At 47.6% G+C, this 17,428-nt stretch overlaps 1 protein-coding gene across 1 annotated transcript; it reads right to left on the bottom strand.

The window, feature by feature from the left end:
- Positions 1–212: 212 nt before the first annotated feature.
- TM7SF3 (transmembrane 7 superfamily member 3) lies at positions 213–15,621 on the bottom strand. The gene is made up of 12 exons (XM_073567431.1): positions 15,317–15,621; positions 6,966–7,120; positions 6,668–6,818; positions 6,436–6,556; positions 6,189–6,360; positions 3,690–3,867; positions 3,507–3,593; positions 3,338–3,418; positions 2,996–3,148; positions 2,385–2,482; positions 1,775–1,937; positions 213–1,459 (listed from the first exon to the last, which is right to left on the bottom strand). The coding sequence occupies exons 1-12, from the start codon at positions 15,378–15,380 to the stop codon at positions 1,197–1,199; spliced, it is 1,686 nt and encodes a 561-aa protein (XP_073423532.1). The 5' UTR covers positions 15,381–15,621; the 3' UTR covers positions 213–1,196.
- Positions 15,622–17,428: the final 1,807 nt, after the last annotated feature.

Here is a 17,428-nt window from a genome sequence, read left to right as displayed (position 1 = left end):
TCTCCCCTCTCTGTGGTGCCGTCATGGGGAAGGAGAAAACAGGGATTCTATCAAAACTACAGCAAGCAGCCCAGTAAGTGACATCGTCAGAATCAGGCTCTTTCCTAACTGCTCTGAGCTTATTTCAGAGGTAGAGTTATGGTTTTTAATTTTTTTTTTTTGCGCACAAGGTCCCATTAAATAAAAAAAGAAAATAAAAAAAAAAGCAAAAGTGACATTTCTGGAAATGACACCGAGTAATACTTTATTTTTATCAGTAACTTTACATACAAAAAAAAATTCAGAATACGAAAACGCACAGAAGAGACACGGTTATTATTGGGGAGGGGAGTGCGGAGCGAGCCCTGAGAGAAGCGTCCGTGATAGTGGTATAAGGCGGGTAACCGAGCAGGTGGGGGGGTCAGCAAGATTCCGGAGACACCCCCGTAATAGAAGAGCGGCGGTCTCCAACCTCTGGCTGCTGCAAAAATCACAACTCCCAGCCATTCCCCGGGCTGTTAGCGCATGCTGGGACTTGTGGTTTGCAATTATTCAACCAAAAACGCCATTCTCCTGATTGTTTGATCCCCTCCCTTAAAGGGGCACGCCAGTGTTTTATGAAATAGAGCTGTAATCTCCATTAGACATGGGTATTTAATCTTAGTTTTATAAACTGCCGGAGGACCCCCTTAAAAAAAAAAAAATGGTATAGCACCACCATAGTGTTTCAAAGTCGCTACTGTGGTATAAAAGCTCTAAAAAAAAAAAAGAAAAAAAAAAAATATGAAGAAATGTGCAACACTGGAGGAATGTCTGTGAAATTACAAGTATCTGGCATTATTTAAAGGGGTAATCCACTTGTAGAAAAAAAATCTGATTAATAAAGCAGGATGGGAGAAGTGCCAGGACCTGGCCGCAGGCAGATGGTCAGGCCTTTCACCTAGCTACCTGGCATTGAGCAGACAGCACGGCTGTAGTAGGAGCGCTACTCACCACGAGCGTTCCGCCATCATGGGCGGCTTCAGTAATCAGATTTCTGGGGAGAACCTCTCTAAAAACACGATAAACACTTTGGGTTGCCATCATATAAAGCAGCTAATGACGTCAGTAGTCAGTGGGAAGACGGCGCAGCTTAATACTGAGTCTTGCCCCTGTGCAGTCCTATGTAAACATCTGAGCAGGCAACGCCCTGCAACTGTGACAAGTCCAGCCTTCGGCTATAGCAGCAGGGGCGTCCTCTCCCCATGTGACTGCGGCTGGCGGAAGTAATCTCTGAACTGCGTCAGGCCGGCCCGGATACGATCCTTCAGGGGTGGCAGGTGGTGACTGGGATCCAGGATGTTGGTGATCCGCCGCTCCCGCCGACGTTTCCACACCACGTAGGGGGTCGGGGGGAACGCAGGCCGCTCCCTCTCCCGGTAGAGCTGGGTGATGACGCCGCTGACTGCGAGGATCATCCATACTGCCATGATGATGAAGTCTGCGGAGGAGATGAGAGAAAGACATTAGGGCTGCGAAGAGGAGCCAAATATTTTTGGGGAACTGTGTCCCGTCCTGGACTGACTACACGTGGTGCCAGCAGGGGGAGCAGAACTGCAGTGTAAATCAAAGGGTATGAGGTGGTAAGAGCTGCAGTGTAAATCACAAGGGGAAAGGAGATGGGCAGAACTGCCATTTGATCCTGTGGGTTGGACACTACATAGCTTCCCCATTTTACACTGCAGCTCTGGCCCCTTTCTCCATGATTTACACTACAGCAATGGTCGCATGTGACTGCGGACGTCGTCGCACTTACCGTTTCTCTGGAACGGCACGCTGCTATAGGCTGAGCTGAAGTCCCTGCTTAGCGCCCTCTTCAGGACATTTAACGTGATGTAGCTGAGACTGGTGTACACAAAGCTGTCAATCGCCAGCACCACCGCATAGGAGCCGACCGCACCGCAGCTCAGGATGTTCAGCTGTCGGAAGAGGAGAGAAATCCCATCAGTACCCACAACAGGGCGTGTATACTTATTCAAGTATATTACATCTAATATATACATAATGCTGGAGTTCTCCTTTCATAGCCGCGGCTGGTCGACACCCTTTTCACATGATTTCCACTGACCTTTGTGTCGTGCGCTGACATGTGACCTGTCTGACACATCATGCAGAAAACTACGAAAAAAATATATGTATTGCACAAGTGGAATCGGCCACAAGGTGGCGCCGTGACGCCACTTCTCGTCATGTGAGCTGCGTACCGTTACCCACGAGAAACAGTTAATTGAGCAACACGCGGATGACCTCACGTGACGGCGGCAGCCACTCTCACGGTCCAGCTTTCCTTATTCCCAGGGTCGGGAAGGGCAGTACATGGCAATGCACAAATTTATTTAAAGGGATCTCGTCCTCTTAACACTCACCGTTTTTGGGAAGGGGAGCAGAAACGCCGGCACCATCAGGGCGATACAGGCGAACGTCAGCCAGAATATGGTGTCGTTCCGGAAGGAGGAATATTCGCCTGCGGAAAAGACAAAAGTTAAAAGGGCTGCCTTAAAGGGATTGTCCACAAGGGGAAAAAGAACTGTATAAAGATGTGGGCGGGGCTGCAGAGTGATTGACAGGTCTGACCCTGCGGCACATCAGTGCACAGTTCGTATGCTGCGGGTGGAGATCACCGCTGACTCTGTAGGGTTAAGGAGCGAATCCACCCCCCACTTATGCATGAAAGCTTCTGAAGCTTGTTATCTGCAGCCTCTGTATTGCTTTGATACAGAGTTGATTTTAAAATGTCCCGTTTTGTGCATGCAGCTCTCACGCAGGACTGTGTCTCCATGGTTACACACCTCACATGGTCCCATCCTGCAGCTGTGTGCCACTCTCTTCCCAGATAACATACGGCTGCAGGATCGGACTACACAAAGGTGTTTGTAGTCTAACTATGGAGACACATAGATCTGCCTGGGTGCTGCATACTCACAACGGTATTAATAATGAAAGCAACCTTCTGCCGTTTTAAGACTTTATACTTTACCTATTGGGGTGAAGAACACAATGGACGACACCAGGAATCCCAGCACCAACCCCACAAACATTATACAGAGGTAAATGCAGCCGAATCTCCACCAGTAACCGGCCAGCAGGATCCCCCCGACCACCCCGGCCAGCGCTGTCAGCAACAGACGAGCTGCGGAGAGAAAAATGGTGGCGGGTGAAGGCTCTGACGCTGGACTGTGTGATACTCCATCGATATAGACCAGTCCCTCTCAGCACAGTGACAGGAATAGCGAGAGAGACCCCACCACACACTGTGTGCCAGGAGGAACAGCTGAAGGAACGTGGCTGACATCTACTTCCTGAAAACACAAAGTCTTACCATCGTGGTTGAGATGTGTGACGCTTGTGAGGAGGAGGAAGATGAAGAATCCGAAGATTATAAACCCCATGCAGAAGAAACCTGGGGAGAAAAGGCAGAGATGATGACCGTCCTGAGGGAGTAGAGGCCTCAGACACACGGAGGATGAAGGACACAGTGGAGGACTCACCGAGCTTAAGACTGCGGTGGCCGAAGAAGCAGATGAGGAGACCGAAGACGGCGCACAACGTGAAGAAGACTTTGGTGGACACTTTACCTGCAAAGGGAAGAGAATATTATAAATGTTGCGGGGCCCAACGGTGAGGACCCCGAAATGGGCACATCCTACTGACCACCCCTTGCTCTCCCTTACCCAGGGTGGAGCAGCTGTCCATGGCTGCAGTGAAGTTGCAGGCGTACGTGTGGACGGGAACATAGGCGGCCGACGTGTTCAGCACGGGATCATGGACCACCACGTTGTAGATGACTCCTTGTCCGGGGACCGAGGAGAAGGACATGGTGGTTCTGTCGTTGGAAGTCAGAGTAGCCAGCTGCGAACATAACAGAGGAGCCCCATCAGAAGGATTCAGCAGTGTCTGCCGTAGGACGCTGCTAGGGCCTTTCTCCGCACTAAAATGCCAGGGATGCTGACGCTAACCCCTTCTTTGCCGTAGACCACCAAGGATGCCGACGCTAACCCCTTCTTTGCCGTAGACTACCAGGGATACTAACGCTAAGCCCTATTCTGCTCTAGACCAGAGACTATTGACACTAAACCCTTCTCTGCCCTAACCCACCCACATTTATCCGGCACTCCATGCTGAGCACTTACTTTAGCGCATCCATTTAAATCTTAGAATGACGCTATTCAGATGAAAACTGAGGGATCCATTCACTATAATGAGGCAGCAGAGTTACTCTGCACTCCATCTGGCCTCTGTTTAGTGATGTCTTTCACAAGTGCACAAAACTGTGGCGGACAGCATTTTTACGCAATCCTAAAAAGACGGACACCGCCAGATCATAGGCCAGATTGCGTCCACAGTGCCTCCATCTGCCTCATTATAGGGAATCTTCCGCCACCAGAGATTCCATCTGAATTACATACTTTACAGATTTACACGGAAACCCCCCGATGCAAGCGTTCAGCGTAGAGCGCAGGATAAATGTGCACCGAGCCTTACTGTGATCTTCGGGAGGCAGACTGAACAAATCAACAGCAGGTGAAGAATTGATTTTGTTTTTTTATGCCGTTCCTCGTGCAGTATAAGTGATTAGATGACTTTATTCTTTGGGTCAGTGCGTTTATACAGTGTTACCAGATTTATATTAGGTTTTTATGTTTGTCTGCTGTCATACACTAAAAGATGCTCTTTGTTGCAAAAGTTTTGCATCGACATTTTGTGAGCCATAATTTTTCAATATTTCGTCTTGACAGTCATGGAACGGCTTGTTTTTTTGCAGCGTGAGTTGATGCAGACCACCAGGGATGCCGGCGCCAACTCCCCCTCTGCCCTACACCACCAGAGATGCCGGCGCCAACTCCCCCTCTGCCCTACACCACCAGAGATGCCGGCGCCAACTCCCCCTCTGCCCTACACCACCAGAGATGCCGACGCCAACTCCCCCTCTGCCCTACACCACCAGAGATGCCGACGCTAACCCTCTCTGCCCTACACCACCAGCGATGCCGGCGCCAACTCCCCCTCTGCCCTACACCACCAGAGATGCCGACGCCAACTCCCTCTCTGCCCTACACCACCAGAGATGCCGACGCCAACTCCATCTCTGCCCTACACCACCAGAGATGCCGACGCCAACTCCCTCTCTGCCCTACACCACCAGAGATGCCGACGCCAACTCCCCCTCTGCCCTACACCACCAGAGATGCCGACGCCAACTCCCCCTCTGCCCTACACCACCAGAGATGCCGACGCCAACTCCCCCTCTGCCCTACACCACCAGAGATGCCGACGCCAACTCCCCCTCTGCCCTACACCACCAGAGATGCCGACGCCAACTCCCCCTCTGCCCTACACCACCAGAGATGCCGACGCCAACTCCCCCTCTGCCCTACACCACCAGAGATGCCGACGCCAACTCCCCCTCTGCCCTACACCACCAGAGATGCCGACGCCAACTCGCCCTCTGCCCTACACCACCAGAGATGCCGACGCCAACTCCCCCTCTGCCCTACACCACCAGAGATGCCGACGCCAACTCCCCCTCTGCCCTACACCACCAGAGATGCCGACGCCAACTCCCCCTCTGCCCTACACCACCAGAGATGCCGACGCCAACTCCCTCTCTGCCCTACACCACCAGAGATGCCGACGCCAACTCCCCCTCTGCCCTACACCACCAGAGATGCCGACGCCAACTCCCCCTCTGCCCTACACCACCAGAGATGCCGACGCCAACTCCCTCTCTGCCCTACACCACCAGAGATGTCGACGCCAACTCCCCCTCTGCCCTACACCACCAGAGATGCCGACGCCAACTCCCTCTCTGCCCTACACCACCAGAGATGTCGACGCCAACTCCCTCTCTGCCCTACACCACCAGAGATGCCGACACCAACTCCCTCTCTGCCCTACACCACTAGAGATGCTGACGCTAACCCCTTCTCTGCCATAAACCACCAGTGAAGCCGATTGTAACTCCTCTGTCCTAGACCCCCAGTAACACTGATGATAATCCCTTCTCTGCCCTAGACCACAAGGGACGCCGTCGCCAACCCCTTTACGCCCAACCATCAGGGATACAGATGTCGTCAACAATACCCCATATCCTGAAATACTCAGCGCTGCTGGGAAACACTTCCCCTACCACTATGTAAGGCTCAGTGTGTGACTCCTCAGTACCCTCTTACCTTGACCCCGTTGGCGGAGATCTGCGGCACCATGGACATCCTCTGCAAATGTGCCAGCAGCACAGAGTCATTCAGATTGTTCTCCGGCAGGAAATACTGGTAGATGTCATACTGGAGGCGAAACCGTGAGTCCTGGCCTGTCTGGACATCGCAGGGCGGAGGCTGCGCCGCTCTACAGGGAAGAATCAGACGGTATCACCCTGACTGACGCCCGCCCTCCTCTCTAGGACACCAATATGACCCGTACCTGGTGTGGCCCAAGTTAGCCGGAGCAAACACAATCACCGTCTCGTACAGGTTGTACTGCAGGTGCACGTTCGGGTCGATGTCCAAACTGAACTCCAAGTTACAGGCGCCAGGGATGGGGTCTGTGGACAGGAAAGGGTTGTGTCTAGGAAAGCCGAGTGGCAACCAATATGGCTGCTGTGCCAGCTCCTACAAGATGTGACCCAGAGAAATGGAGTAAGACAGATCTGTACCTCGCTCGGAGTATGAAACTGTGATGACCGATGCCAGCAGTAGAGCCGGGGAGGACGTGTCCAGGTACCAGGAGCACGAGGTCTGGCTGGGAGTGAGGACGCTCAGGAGGCCGGCGTCACTGCCTGTCTCAGAGGCATTAATGGTTGGGACCTAAAAGAGAAAAGAAAGAAAATAGCTACAGTGAGCGCAGCTCTGGAGTCTACTGCAGGATGGGTAATCTGTGCACACAGTGAATCCACCAGAAGAATAGGGAGTGCAGCTCTGGAAAAGGCAATACAGTTCATGGGGGTTACGCACCTTGCTGACAGACAGTGTCATGTTCGCATACTGACTGTGCACTTGGAATAGGATGAAGGAGACATTGCTGGGAATGTTATGTAGAACGAACTCCGTGGGGGACGAATGATTGAGTGTAATGTCCACAAACCTTCCTACTGACACCTCTGCGAGTCCTGGAAATAGAAGACCGCAACAATTAATATGGATCCAGCGCTGACCTGGACCTCAGATCAATGCATTAAAAAAAGAAAAAAATCTGACAGTATTATAGTAGTTATATTCTTGTACATAGGGGCAGTATTATAGTAGTTATATTCTTGTACATAGGGGGCAATATTATAGTAGTTATATTCTTGTACATAGGGGGCAGTATTATAGTAGTTATATTCTTGTACATAGGGGGCAGTATTATAGTAGCTATATTCTTGTACATAGGGGGCAGTATTATAGTAGTTATATTCTTGTACATAGGGGGCAGTATTATAGTAGTTATATTCTTGTACATAGGGGGCAGTATTATAGTAGTTATATTCTTGTACATAGGGGGCAGTATTATAGTAGCTATATTCTTGTACATAGGGGGCAGTATTATAGTAGCTATATTCTTGTACATAGGGGGCAGTATTATAGTAGTTATATTCTTGTACACAGGAGCAGTATTATAGTAGTTATATTCTTGTACATAGGGGCAGTATTATAGTAGCTATATTCTTGTACATAGGGGGCAGTATTATAGTAGTTATATTCTTGTACATAGGGGGCAGTATTATAGTCAGAGGTCGCGCTACATATTTTTCAGAGGAGTAAAAATACTCCTCCCAATATTTTTGAGGAGTATTTTTCACCACGGAGGCGTACACACACACACACACACCATTGCACAGACCACCCCAAACACACACACACACACACACACACACACACACACACACACCATTGCACAGACCACCCCACACACACACACACACACCATTCCACAGACCACCACCACACACACACACACACACCATTGCACAGACCACCCCACACACACACACACCATTCCACAGACCACCACCACACACACACACACACACCATTGCACAGCCCCCTCAGTGACATAATCCATTTGTTACACATATGATTGCTGACGCTCAGGACCCAATTGTACACATTGTCCATGATAACAATGGAAACAAATCAGTGCCCCCAGACACCGGTGGTCGGCTCTGCCTATAGCAGTCCGGCAGATAACAGCATGCACATACAGGTCACTGGCCACAGGCCTCAGCACAGCGGCAATAACAGCCCCCCTCCCCCTGCGAGTCCCCGGGGATTAGTACCGTACAGGCGACCTTGCTATGGATGGAGGGCGCCCTGCGCGACCACTCTCCCTCCCCTGTATATATGGCTCCGCTCCCACTCTCCCTCCCCTGTGTATATGGCTCCGCTCCCACTCTCCCTCCCCTGTGTATATGGCTCCGCTCCCACTCTCCCTCCCCTGTATATATGGCTCCGCTCCCACTCTCCCTCCCCTGTGTATATGGCTCCGCTCCCACTCTCCCTCCCCTGTGTATATGGCTCCGCTCCCACTCTCCCTCCCCTGTGTATATGGCTCCGCTCCCACTCTCCCTCCCCTGTGTATATGGCTCCGCTCCCACTCTCCCTCCCCTGTGTATATGGCTCCGCTCCCACTCTCCCTCCCCTGTGTATATGGCTCCGCTCCCACTCTCCCTCCCCTGTGTATATGGCTCCGCTCCCACTCTCCCTCCCCTGTGTATATGGCTCCGCTCCCACTCTCCCTCCCCTGTGTATATGGCTCCGCTCCCACTCTCCCTCCCCTGTGTATATGGCTCCGCTCCCACTCTCCCTCCCCTGTGTATATGGCTCCGCTCCCACTCTCCCTCCCCTGTGTATATGGCTCCGCTCCCACTCTCCCTCCCCTGTGTATATGGCTCCGCTCCCACTCTCCCTCCCCTGTGTATATGGCTCCGCTCCCACTCTCCCTCCCCTGTGTATATGGCTCCGCTCCCACTCTCCCTCCCCTGTGTATATGGCTCCGCTCCCACTCTCCCTCCCCTGTGTATATGGCTCCACTCCCACTCTCTCTCCCTTATATTTATGGCTCCGCTTGGCTCCCCCATCCTCCCCATCATACTTACCCTCACGTCTCTGAGCTTCCTTCCCGTCGCTGCACGTCCCTGCATCTCGCGGCGCTTCAGCTTCTTCCTGTGCGGAGCGGTCACGTGCTACCGCTCATTAAGGTCCATGAATATGGATGCCACGCCTATGGGAGATGAGTGGCGTCCATATTCATGACCTTAAATGAGCGGTAGCACGTGACCGCTCAGCGCTGGATGAAGCCACCGCGGGATGCAGGGTGAGTATCAGCTGCTGTACCGCCCCCCGGCTCCTCTTTTGTCTGCGGACCGGCAAGGGCACTGCAACGGCCCGGTGCTGGGCCGCGGACCGGCGGTTGGGGACCCCTGGACGTATCGTACTAATCTGAAGGCGTTTTTTCGCCTGCCTGTGCGTCATAGACGCCCAGACAGGCGTTAATGCGACCTCTGATTATAGTAGTTATATTCTTGTACATAGGGGGCAGTATTATAATACTATAATACTGCCCCTATATACAAGAATATCACTACTATAATACTGCCCCTATATACAAGTATATAGTGGCAGTATTATAGTAGTGATATTCTTGTATATATGGGCAGTATTATAGTGGATCTATTCTTGTACATAGTGGGCAGTATTATTGTAGTTATATTCTTGTATATAGGGGCAGTATTATAGTAGTTATATTCTTGTATATAGGGGCAGTATTATAGTAGTTATATTCTTGTATATAGGATCAGTATTATAGTAGTTATATTCTTGTACATGGGGCAGTATTATAGTAGTTATATTCCTGTACATAGTGGCAGTATTATAGTAGATCTATTCTTGTACATAGTGGGCAGTATTATAGTAGTTATATTCTTGTATAGATCTATTCTTGTACATAGGGGCAGTATTATAGTGGTTATATTCTTGTACATAGGGGGCAGTATTATAGTAGTAATATTCTTGTACATGGGGGGCAGTATTATAGTAGTTATATTCTTGTATATAGTGGCAGTATTATAGTAGATCTATTCTTGTACATAGTGGGCATTATTATTGTAGTTATATTCTTGTATATAGGGGCAGTATTATAGTAGTGATATTCTTGTACAGTGGGGCAAAAAAGTATTTAGTCAGTCAGCAATAGTGCAAGTTCCACCACTTAAAAAGATGAGAGGCGTCTGTAATTTACATCATAGGTAGACCTCAACTATGGGAGACAAACTGAGAAAAAAAAAATCCAGAAAATCACATTGTCTGTTTTTTTTTCATTTTATTTGCATATTATGGTGGAAAATAAGTATTTGGTCAGAAACAAAATTTCATCTCAATACTTTGTGATATATCCTTTGTTGGCAATGACAGAGGTCAAACGTTTTCTGTAAGTCTTCACAAGGTTGCCACACACTGTTGTTGGTATGTTGGCCCATTCCTCCATGCAGATCTCCTCTAGAGCAGTGATGTTTTGGGCTTTTCGCTTGGCAACACGGACTTTCAACTCCCTCCAAAGGTTTTCTATAGGGTTGAGATCTGGAGACTGGCTAGGCCACTCCAGGACCTTGAAATGCTTCTTACGAAGTCACTCCTTCGTTGCCCTGGCGGTGTGCTTTGGATCATTGTCATGTTGAAAGACCAGCCACGTTTCATCATCAATGCCCTTGCTGATGGAAGGAGGTTTGCACTCAAAATCTCACGATACATGGCCCCATTCATTCTTTCATGTACCCGGATCAGTCGTCCTGGCCCCTTTGCAGAGAAACAGCCCCAAAGCATGATGTTTCCACCACCATGCTTTACAGTAGGTATGGTGTTTGATGGATGCAACTCAGTATTCTTTTTCCTCCAAACACGACAAGTTGTGTTTCTACCAAACAGTTCCAGTTTGGTTTCATCAGACCATAGGACATTCTCCCAAAACTCCTCTGGATCATCCAAATGCTCTCTAGCAAACTTCAGACGGGCCCGGACATATACAGGCTTAAGCAGTGGGACACGTCTGGCACTGCAGGATCTGAGTCCATGGTGGCGTAGTGTGTTACTTATGGTAGGCCTTGTTACATTGGTCCCAGCTCTCTGCAGTTCATTCACTAGGTCCCCCCGCGTGGTTCTGGGATTTTTGCTCACCGTTCTTCTGATCATTCTGACCCCACGGGGTGGGATTTTGCGTGGAGCACCAGATCGAGGGAGTTTATCAGTGGTCTTGTATGTCTTCCATTTTCTAATTATTGCTCCCACAGTTGATTTCTTCACTCCAAGCTGGTTGGCTATTGCAGATTCAGTCTTCCCAGCCTGGTGCAGGGCTACAATTTTGTTTCTGGTGTCCTTTGACAGCTCTTTGGTCTTCACAATAGTGGAGTTTGGAGTCAGACTGTTTGAGGGTGTGCACAGGTGTCTTTTTATACTGATAACAAGTCTAAACAGGTGCCATTACTACAGGTAATGAGTGGAGGAAAGAGGAGACTCTTAAAGAAGAAGTTACAGGTCTGTGAGAGCCAGAAATCTTGATTGCTTGTTTCTGACCAAATACTTATTTTCCACCATAATATGCAAATAAAATGAAAAAAAAAAACAGACTGTGATTTTCTGGATTTTTTTTTCTCAGTTTGTCTCCCATAGTTGAGGTCTACCTATGATGTAAATTACAGACGCCTCTCATCTTTTTAAGTGGTGGAACTTGCACTGTTGCTGACTGACTAAATACTTTTTTGCCTCACTGTACATAGGAGCAGTATTATAGTAGTTATATTCTTGTACATAGGGGGCAGTATTATAGTAGTTATATTCTTGTACATAGGGGGCAGTATTAAAGTAGTTATATTCTTGTACATAGGGGGCAGTATTATAGTAGATCTATTCTAATTTCTTGTACATAGTGGGCAGTATTAATGTAGTTATATTCTTGTATATAGGGGCAGTATTCTTGTACATAGGGGGCAGTATTATAGTGGTTATATTCTTGTACATAGTGGGCAGTATTATAGTAGTTATATTCTTGTACATAGTGGGCAGTATTATAGTAGTTATATTCTTGTACATAGGGGGCAGTATTATAGTAGTTATATTCTTGTACATAGGGGGCAGTATTATAGTAGTCATATTCTTGTACATAGGGGGCAGTATTATAGTAGATCTATTCTAATTTCTTGTACATAGGGGGCAGTATTATAGTAGTTATTTTCTTGTACATGGGGCAGTATTATAGTAGTTATATTCCTGTACATAGGGGGCAGTATTATAGTAGTTATATACTTGTATATAGGGGCAGTATTATAGTAGATCTATTCTTGTACATAGTGGGCAGTATTATTGTAGTTATATTCTTGTATATAGGGGCAGTATTATAGTAGTTATATTATTGTACATAGGGGCAGTATTATAGTAGATCTATTCTTGTATAGAGGGGGCAGTATTATAGTAGTTATATTCTTGTATATAGTGGCAGTATTATAGTAGTGATATTCTTGTATATAGTGGCAGTATAATAGTAGTGATACTCTTGTATATATGGGCAGTATTATAGTGGATCTATTCTTGTACATAGTGGGCAGTATTATTGTAGTTATATTCTTGTATATAGTTGCAGTATTATAGTAGTTATTTTCTTGTACATAGGGGCAGTATTATAGTAGTTATATACTTGTATATAGGATCAGTATTATAGTAGTTATATACTTGTATATAGGATCAGTATTATAGTAGTTATATTCTTGTACATAGGAGCAGTATTATAGTAGTCATATTCTTGTACATAGGGGGCAGTATTAAAGTAGTTATATTCTTGTGCATAGGGGGCAGTATTATAGTAGATCTATTCTAATTTCTTGTACATAGGGGGCAGTATTATAGTAATTTTCTTGTACATGGGGCAGTATTATAGTAGTTATTTTCTTGTACATAGGGGCAGTATTATAGTAGTTATTTTCTTGTACATAGGGGCAGTATTATAGTAGTTATATACTTGTATATAGGATCAGTATTATAGTAGTTATATACTTGTATATAGGATCAGTATTATAGTAGTTATATTCTTGTACATAGGAGCAGTATTATAGTAGTCATATTCTTGTACATAGGGGGCAGTATTAAAGTAGTTATATTCTTGTGCATAGGGGGCAGTATTATAGTAGATCTATTCTAATTTCTTGTACATAGGGGGCAGTATTATAGTAGTTATTTTCTTGTACATGGGGTAGTATTATAGTAGTTATTTTCTTGTATATAGGGGCAGCATTATAGTAGTTATATTCTTGTACATAGGGGCAGTATTATAGTAGTTATATTCTTGTACATAGGGGCAGTATTATAGTATGCCCTAATCCTATGATGCCCACAGTGATCACATTACATAATATTTACGTCATTTGACTTTCTATGTAAGAAAAGAAAACTATTTCCCAAGAAGACACAGAACCCGCAATTTTGTTGAGGGGAAAATACTGGAGTAAAATTAGCTTTTAAGGTCGATGAAACTGCAGAAGTTGTGAGAAGACGTTTGAAAAGGGAAGCTACGCGGGGAAGGCTGGATGTTTCGTTAGTGTTATGTGCCACCTAGGATTTTCTCAATGCTGATTTCCTATGGAATCCATTACGCAGATCACCCACTGATTGGATAATGCACTTATTCAGGCTCCCGATAAGTCGGGGATCCATATTTCTTAATGGGTTGAATTTGGAGTCTAAAGTCATCTGGGGCCCCAATTACTCACGGGGGGAGGGGGTCTGTCTTTTTGGGCTCTGACTTTATATGGGGAGGGCACTGTGATCGTAAAATACTCGCATATTTCTTTTTTGGATGAGGGGCTCCCCAAGACAGGAATTTCCAGGAGTTTCCCCGACAAAGAAAGCTGGAAAACCCCGACAGACAAGATACGACATCCTTGTCGCTCACTGTAACCTCATTGTATTCATCCTGATGGATGCCGAGGGGGGGCAGCCACCGACACGATAGAGGAACAAAAAAAAAAAAAAACCAGTTTGGGAATTTTCACAACCATAAATAATCTAAGTAGGAACATTGCAGCCGTCCCTTTAAAATGATAAAAACACCAGAAAATGGACGCACGAGCTACATCCTCCTCCTAGAACTTCTGTGGTGGTCGTTGGACGGACCCTGGGAGTCAGGGAGGAGTAACAGCTCGGAGCAAAACACATGACGGGACCTGTGACAGGGCCTGAAACGCGTTAATAGAGGCCGACAATGCTGCTATATGGAGAGGAACGGAAGAGCGATCCAATGAGAGAAGTCGCCCTCCACCCAGACGGCCAAGCGGAGACCTCCAACCCATAGCTGTCCTACAAAACAGAGACCCCCTGAAACAAGGACACAGATGATAGCGGATAAGCTGCTGATCACTGGGGGCTGACCACTGGAACGCCCCGATCCCCCACTCCATTCATCGCCCACATATGATGAATGGAGCCGACACCGAGCACCACAGATCGAGACCACAGTTCCATGGAGACGGAATAACTTGTTATTTTGGGATACTGGTAAACTGGGAGAGGAGCACAGAGGCCCCAGTACAGTGGGGGGAGGGGAAGCACCCACAGGTAATGGTATAATGGGGGGAAAAGAGGGGGAAGCACACAGGCACAATGGGGGGAGGGGAAGCACACAGGCACAATGGGGGGAGGGGAAGCACACAGGTACAATGGGGGGAGGGGAAGCACACAGGTACAATGGGGGGAGGGGAAGCACACAGGTACAATGGGGGGAGGGGAAGCACACAGGTACAATGGGGGGAGGGGGGTTGGAGTGCACAGGCATGCTGGAGGTAAAGAGGGGAAGCACACAGGCACCAATATAATGGGGGGAGGAGAGGGCACAGACCCCGGTATAATGGGGGGAGGAGAGGGCACAGACCCCGGTATAATGGGGGGAGGAGGGGGCACAGACCCCGGTATAATGGGGGGGAGGAGAGGGCACAGACCCCGGTATAATGGGGGGGAGGAGAGGGCACAGACCCCGGTATAATGGGGGGAGGAGAGGGCACAGACCCCGGTATAATGGGGGGAGGAGAGGGCACAGACCCCGGTATAATGGGGGGAGGAGAGGGCACAGACCCCGGTATAATGGGGGGAGGAGAGGGCACAGACCCCGGTATAATGGGGGGAGGAGAGGGCACAGACCCCTGTATAATGGGGGGAGGAGAGGGCACAGACCCCTGTATAATGGGGGGAGGAGGGGGCACAGACCCCGGTATAATGGGGGGAGGAGGGCACAGACCCCGGTATTGGGGGGTGGGGGGGGACACACATCAGGCTCAGGCCTTTCTTACCCGCAGAGGCCGCACAGGAGCCTCCAAGCAGCACCAGCGCGGTGATCGTCCACCAGCCCCGCATGTCGCTGCTCTGTCCTGGCTGCAGACACACAGTGATCACATCAGCCAGAGATCAAGCACCACCAAACCGCCCCGACTGGAACGCACTTCCGGCCCCGCCTCTGGACTGTAACAAGCAGCTGTGACAATAAAGACAAAGCGCAGTGAACTTCCGGTCCGTGGAACGCAGCTTCCGGGTCGTTCAGCTCGGTGCACAGCTCACTTCCGGTGTACGCCGATAACATCTGGTTCTGTGGTGATAAGTGCCGCACTGTGATCTCTCATAGGCTGTAATTACCCATATATACGGCATCAGGGGACACATAATAGGTGCACAGGAAGCAGGTGACCCAGGACAACCAATCAGATTGTGGCTTTCATTTTATCTAATGGAAGTTGAAAGCTGCTTTTTAATTGGTTGTGATTAGATTCCCTATCAGTATGTCTTTGGAGTATGGGAGGAAACCCACACAAACATGGGGAGAACATACAAACTCCTTGCAGATGTTGTCCTGGTAAAAGAATTCTGATGGACATTATGGGTGAAACCAGTCAATAGGTCACAATCCATACCAGGTGACACAGCAGGGTGAATAGATAACCTTTTACATGTAACATAGAATCACAGTGTAATAGATAAATACCTTGTGGAGAGTGAAACGCCTAACTGGACCGACCCACCCGCCCCGACGCGCGTTTCACTGGTGCCTTTCTCAAGGGGCAGATGTTGTCCTTGGTGGGATTTAACCCCAGGACCTAACCACTGAGCCACCGTGCTGCCCTACAATAAAAGTGCTCAAAATATTATACATGTACCCCAAAATATTAAAATGTTACCTCACTGTATAAATCAATGAAAATTTTTTAAAAAGTTACAGGTCTTCAAAACTGGCAACGAAAACCTTTTTTTTTTTTTTTTTTACAAAGTTCTCAATTTTTTTAAGCCTTCAAATAATAAGAGTTTGATATCGCGGTCATGGTACTTATCTGGAGAATTATGTGAATTATGTAGAGGCGACAATGCAATCACACAGCGTTTTTCTTGCCACAATTTTCCCAAGATGCAGGAAAACTGTTATTGTTTTTGGCATGATTTTTGAAAATCACGACGTAAACGGTGAATTTTTACAGCTATTTTAGAGAATTTCAGCCCAAACGCATGGAGGTGGCATCGGGTACAAAATGAAACCTCCCTGCATTTTGGCTGGAATTTTCTAAAATTGTTGTAAAAATGCTTAGATTTTTCCCTGTGATTTTTAAAAATCGGGATAAAAACACTGCAATATTATCCGAGCGCCGTACACATTTTTTCACAGTCCCCATAGACTTGCATTGCCTAAGCTGAATCCATCACTCAGATCAAAATCGAACCTGTCTACAGAAAAGTGAATATCACAGGAATGAGTACTATCCCCGAAAACCACGGATAGCAATCATACAAGAACATCGGACGTGTGAGTGAGCCCTAAATCTAATGTCCTACATCAATAATGTGAAATCTTCGACGGGATCCGGAACCACAAAGTATAATAAACTATGAAAATGGTCACATTTCTGTCAGATAATCCTCAGTTTCTTCCTGAAAATGATTGCAAACACAAATTCTTTGTTATTATTATCTTCATTTAATTTGTCTTAAATGAAAAAACACAAAAAGAATTGTCCTAAAGCCAAATTGGATATAATTCCACACCAAACATAACAAAGAGGGTGGACAAAAGTATTGGCACTGTTCGAAAAATCATGTGATGCTTCTCTAATTTGTGTAATTAACAGCACCTGTAACTTACCTGTGGCACCTAACAGGTGTTGGCAATGACTAAATCACACTTGCAGCCAGTTGACATGGATTAAAGTTGACTCAACCTATGTCCTGTGTCCTTGTGTGTACCACATTGAGCATGGAGAAAAGAAAGAAGACCAAAGAACTGTCTGAGGACTTGAGAAACCAAATTGTGAGGAAGCATGAGCAATCTCAAGGCTACAAGTCCATCTCCAAAGACCTGAATGTTCCTGTGTCTACCGTGCACAGTGTCATCAAGAAGTGTAAAGCCCATGGCACTGTGGCTA

The sequence above is a fragment of the Dendrobates tinctorius genome, unplaced genomic scaffold (assembly GCF_039654945.1).
Source record: "Dendrobates tinctorius isolate UK_male_01 unplaced genomic scaffold, ASM3965494v1 ptg000020l, whole genome shotgun sequence".
Lineage (NCBI taxonomy): Eukaryota > Metazoa > Chordata > Amphibia > Anura > Dendrobatidae > Dendrobates > Dendrobates tinctorius.
Note: the sequence above shows the minus strand (reverse complement) of the source record. Positions and strands in the feature narration are given on the sequence as shown.

What these genes read in the sequence shown, in the direction of transcription:
- TM7SF3 (XM_073567431.1), bottom strand. Translation starts at nt 15,380, where the DNA reads ATGCGGGGCTGGTGGACGATCACCGCGCTGGTGCTGCTTGGAGGCTCC. An exon ending in AGTTTCATACTCCGAGCGAG is followed by an intron (nt 6,557 to 6,667) that starts GTACAGATCTGT and finishes TCCTGTCCACAG; the next exon opens with ACCCCATCCCTGGCGCCTGT. An exon ending in TGTGTTCTTCACCCCAATAG is followed by an intron (nt 2,483 to 2,995) that starts GTAAAGTATAAA and finishes TCTTTTCCGCAG; the next exon opens with GCGAATATTCCTCCTTCCGG.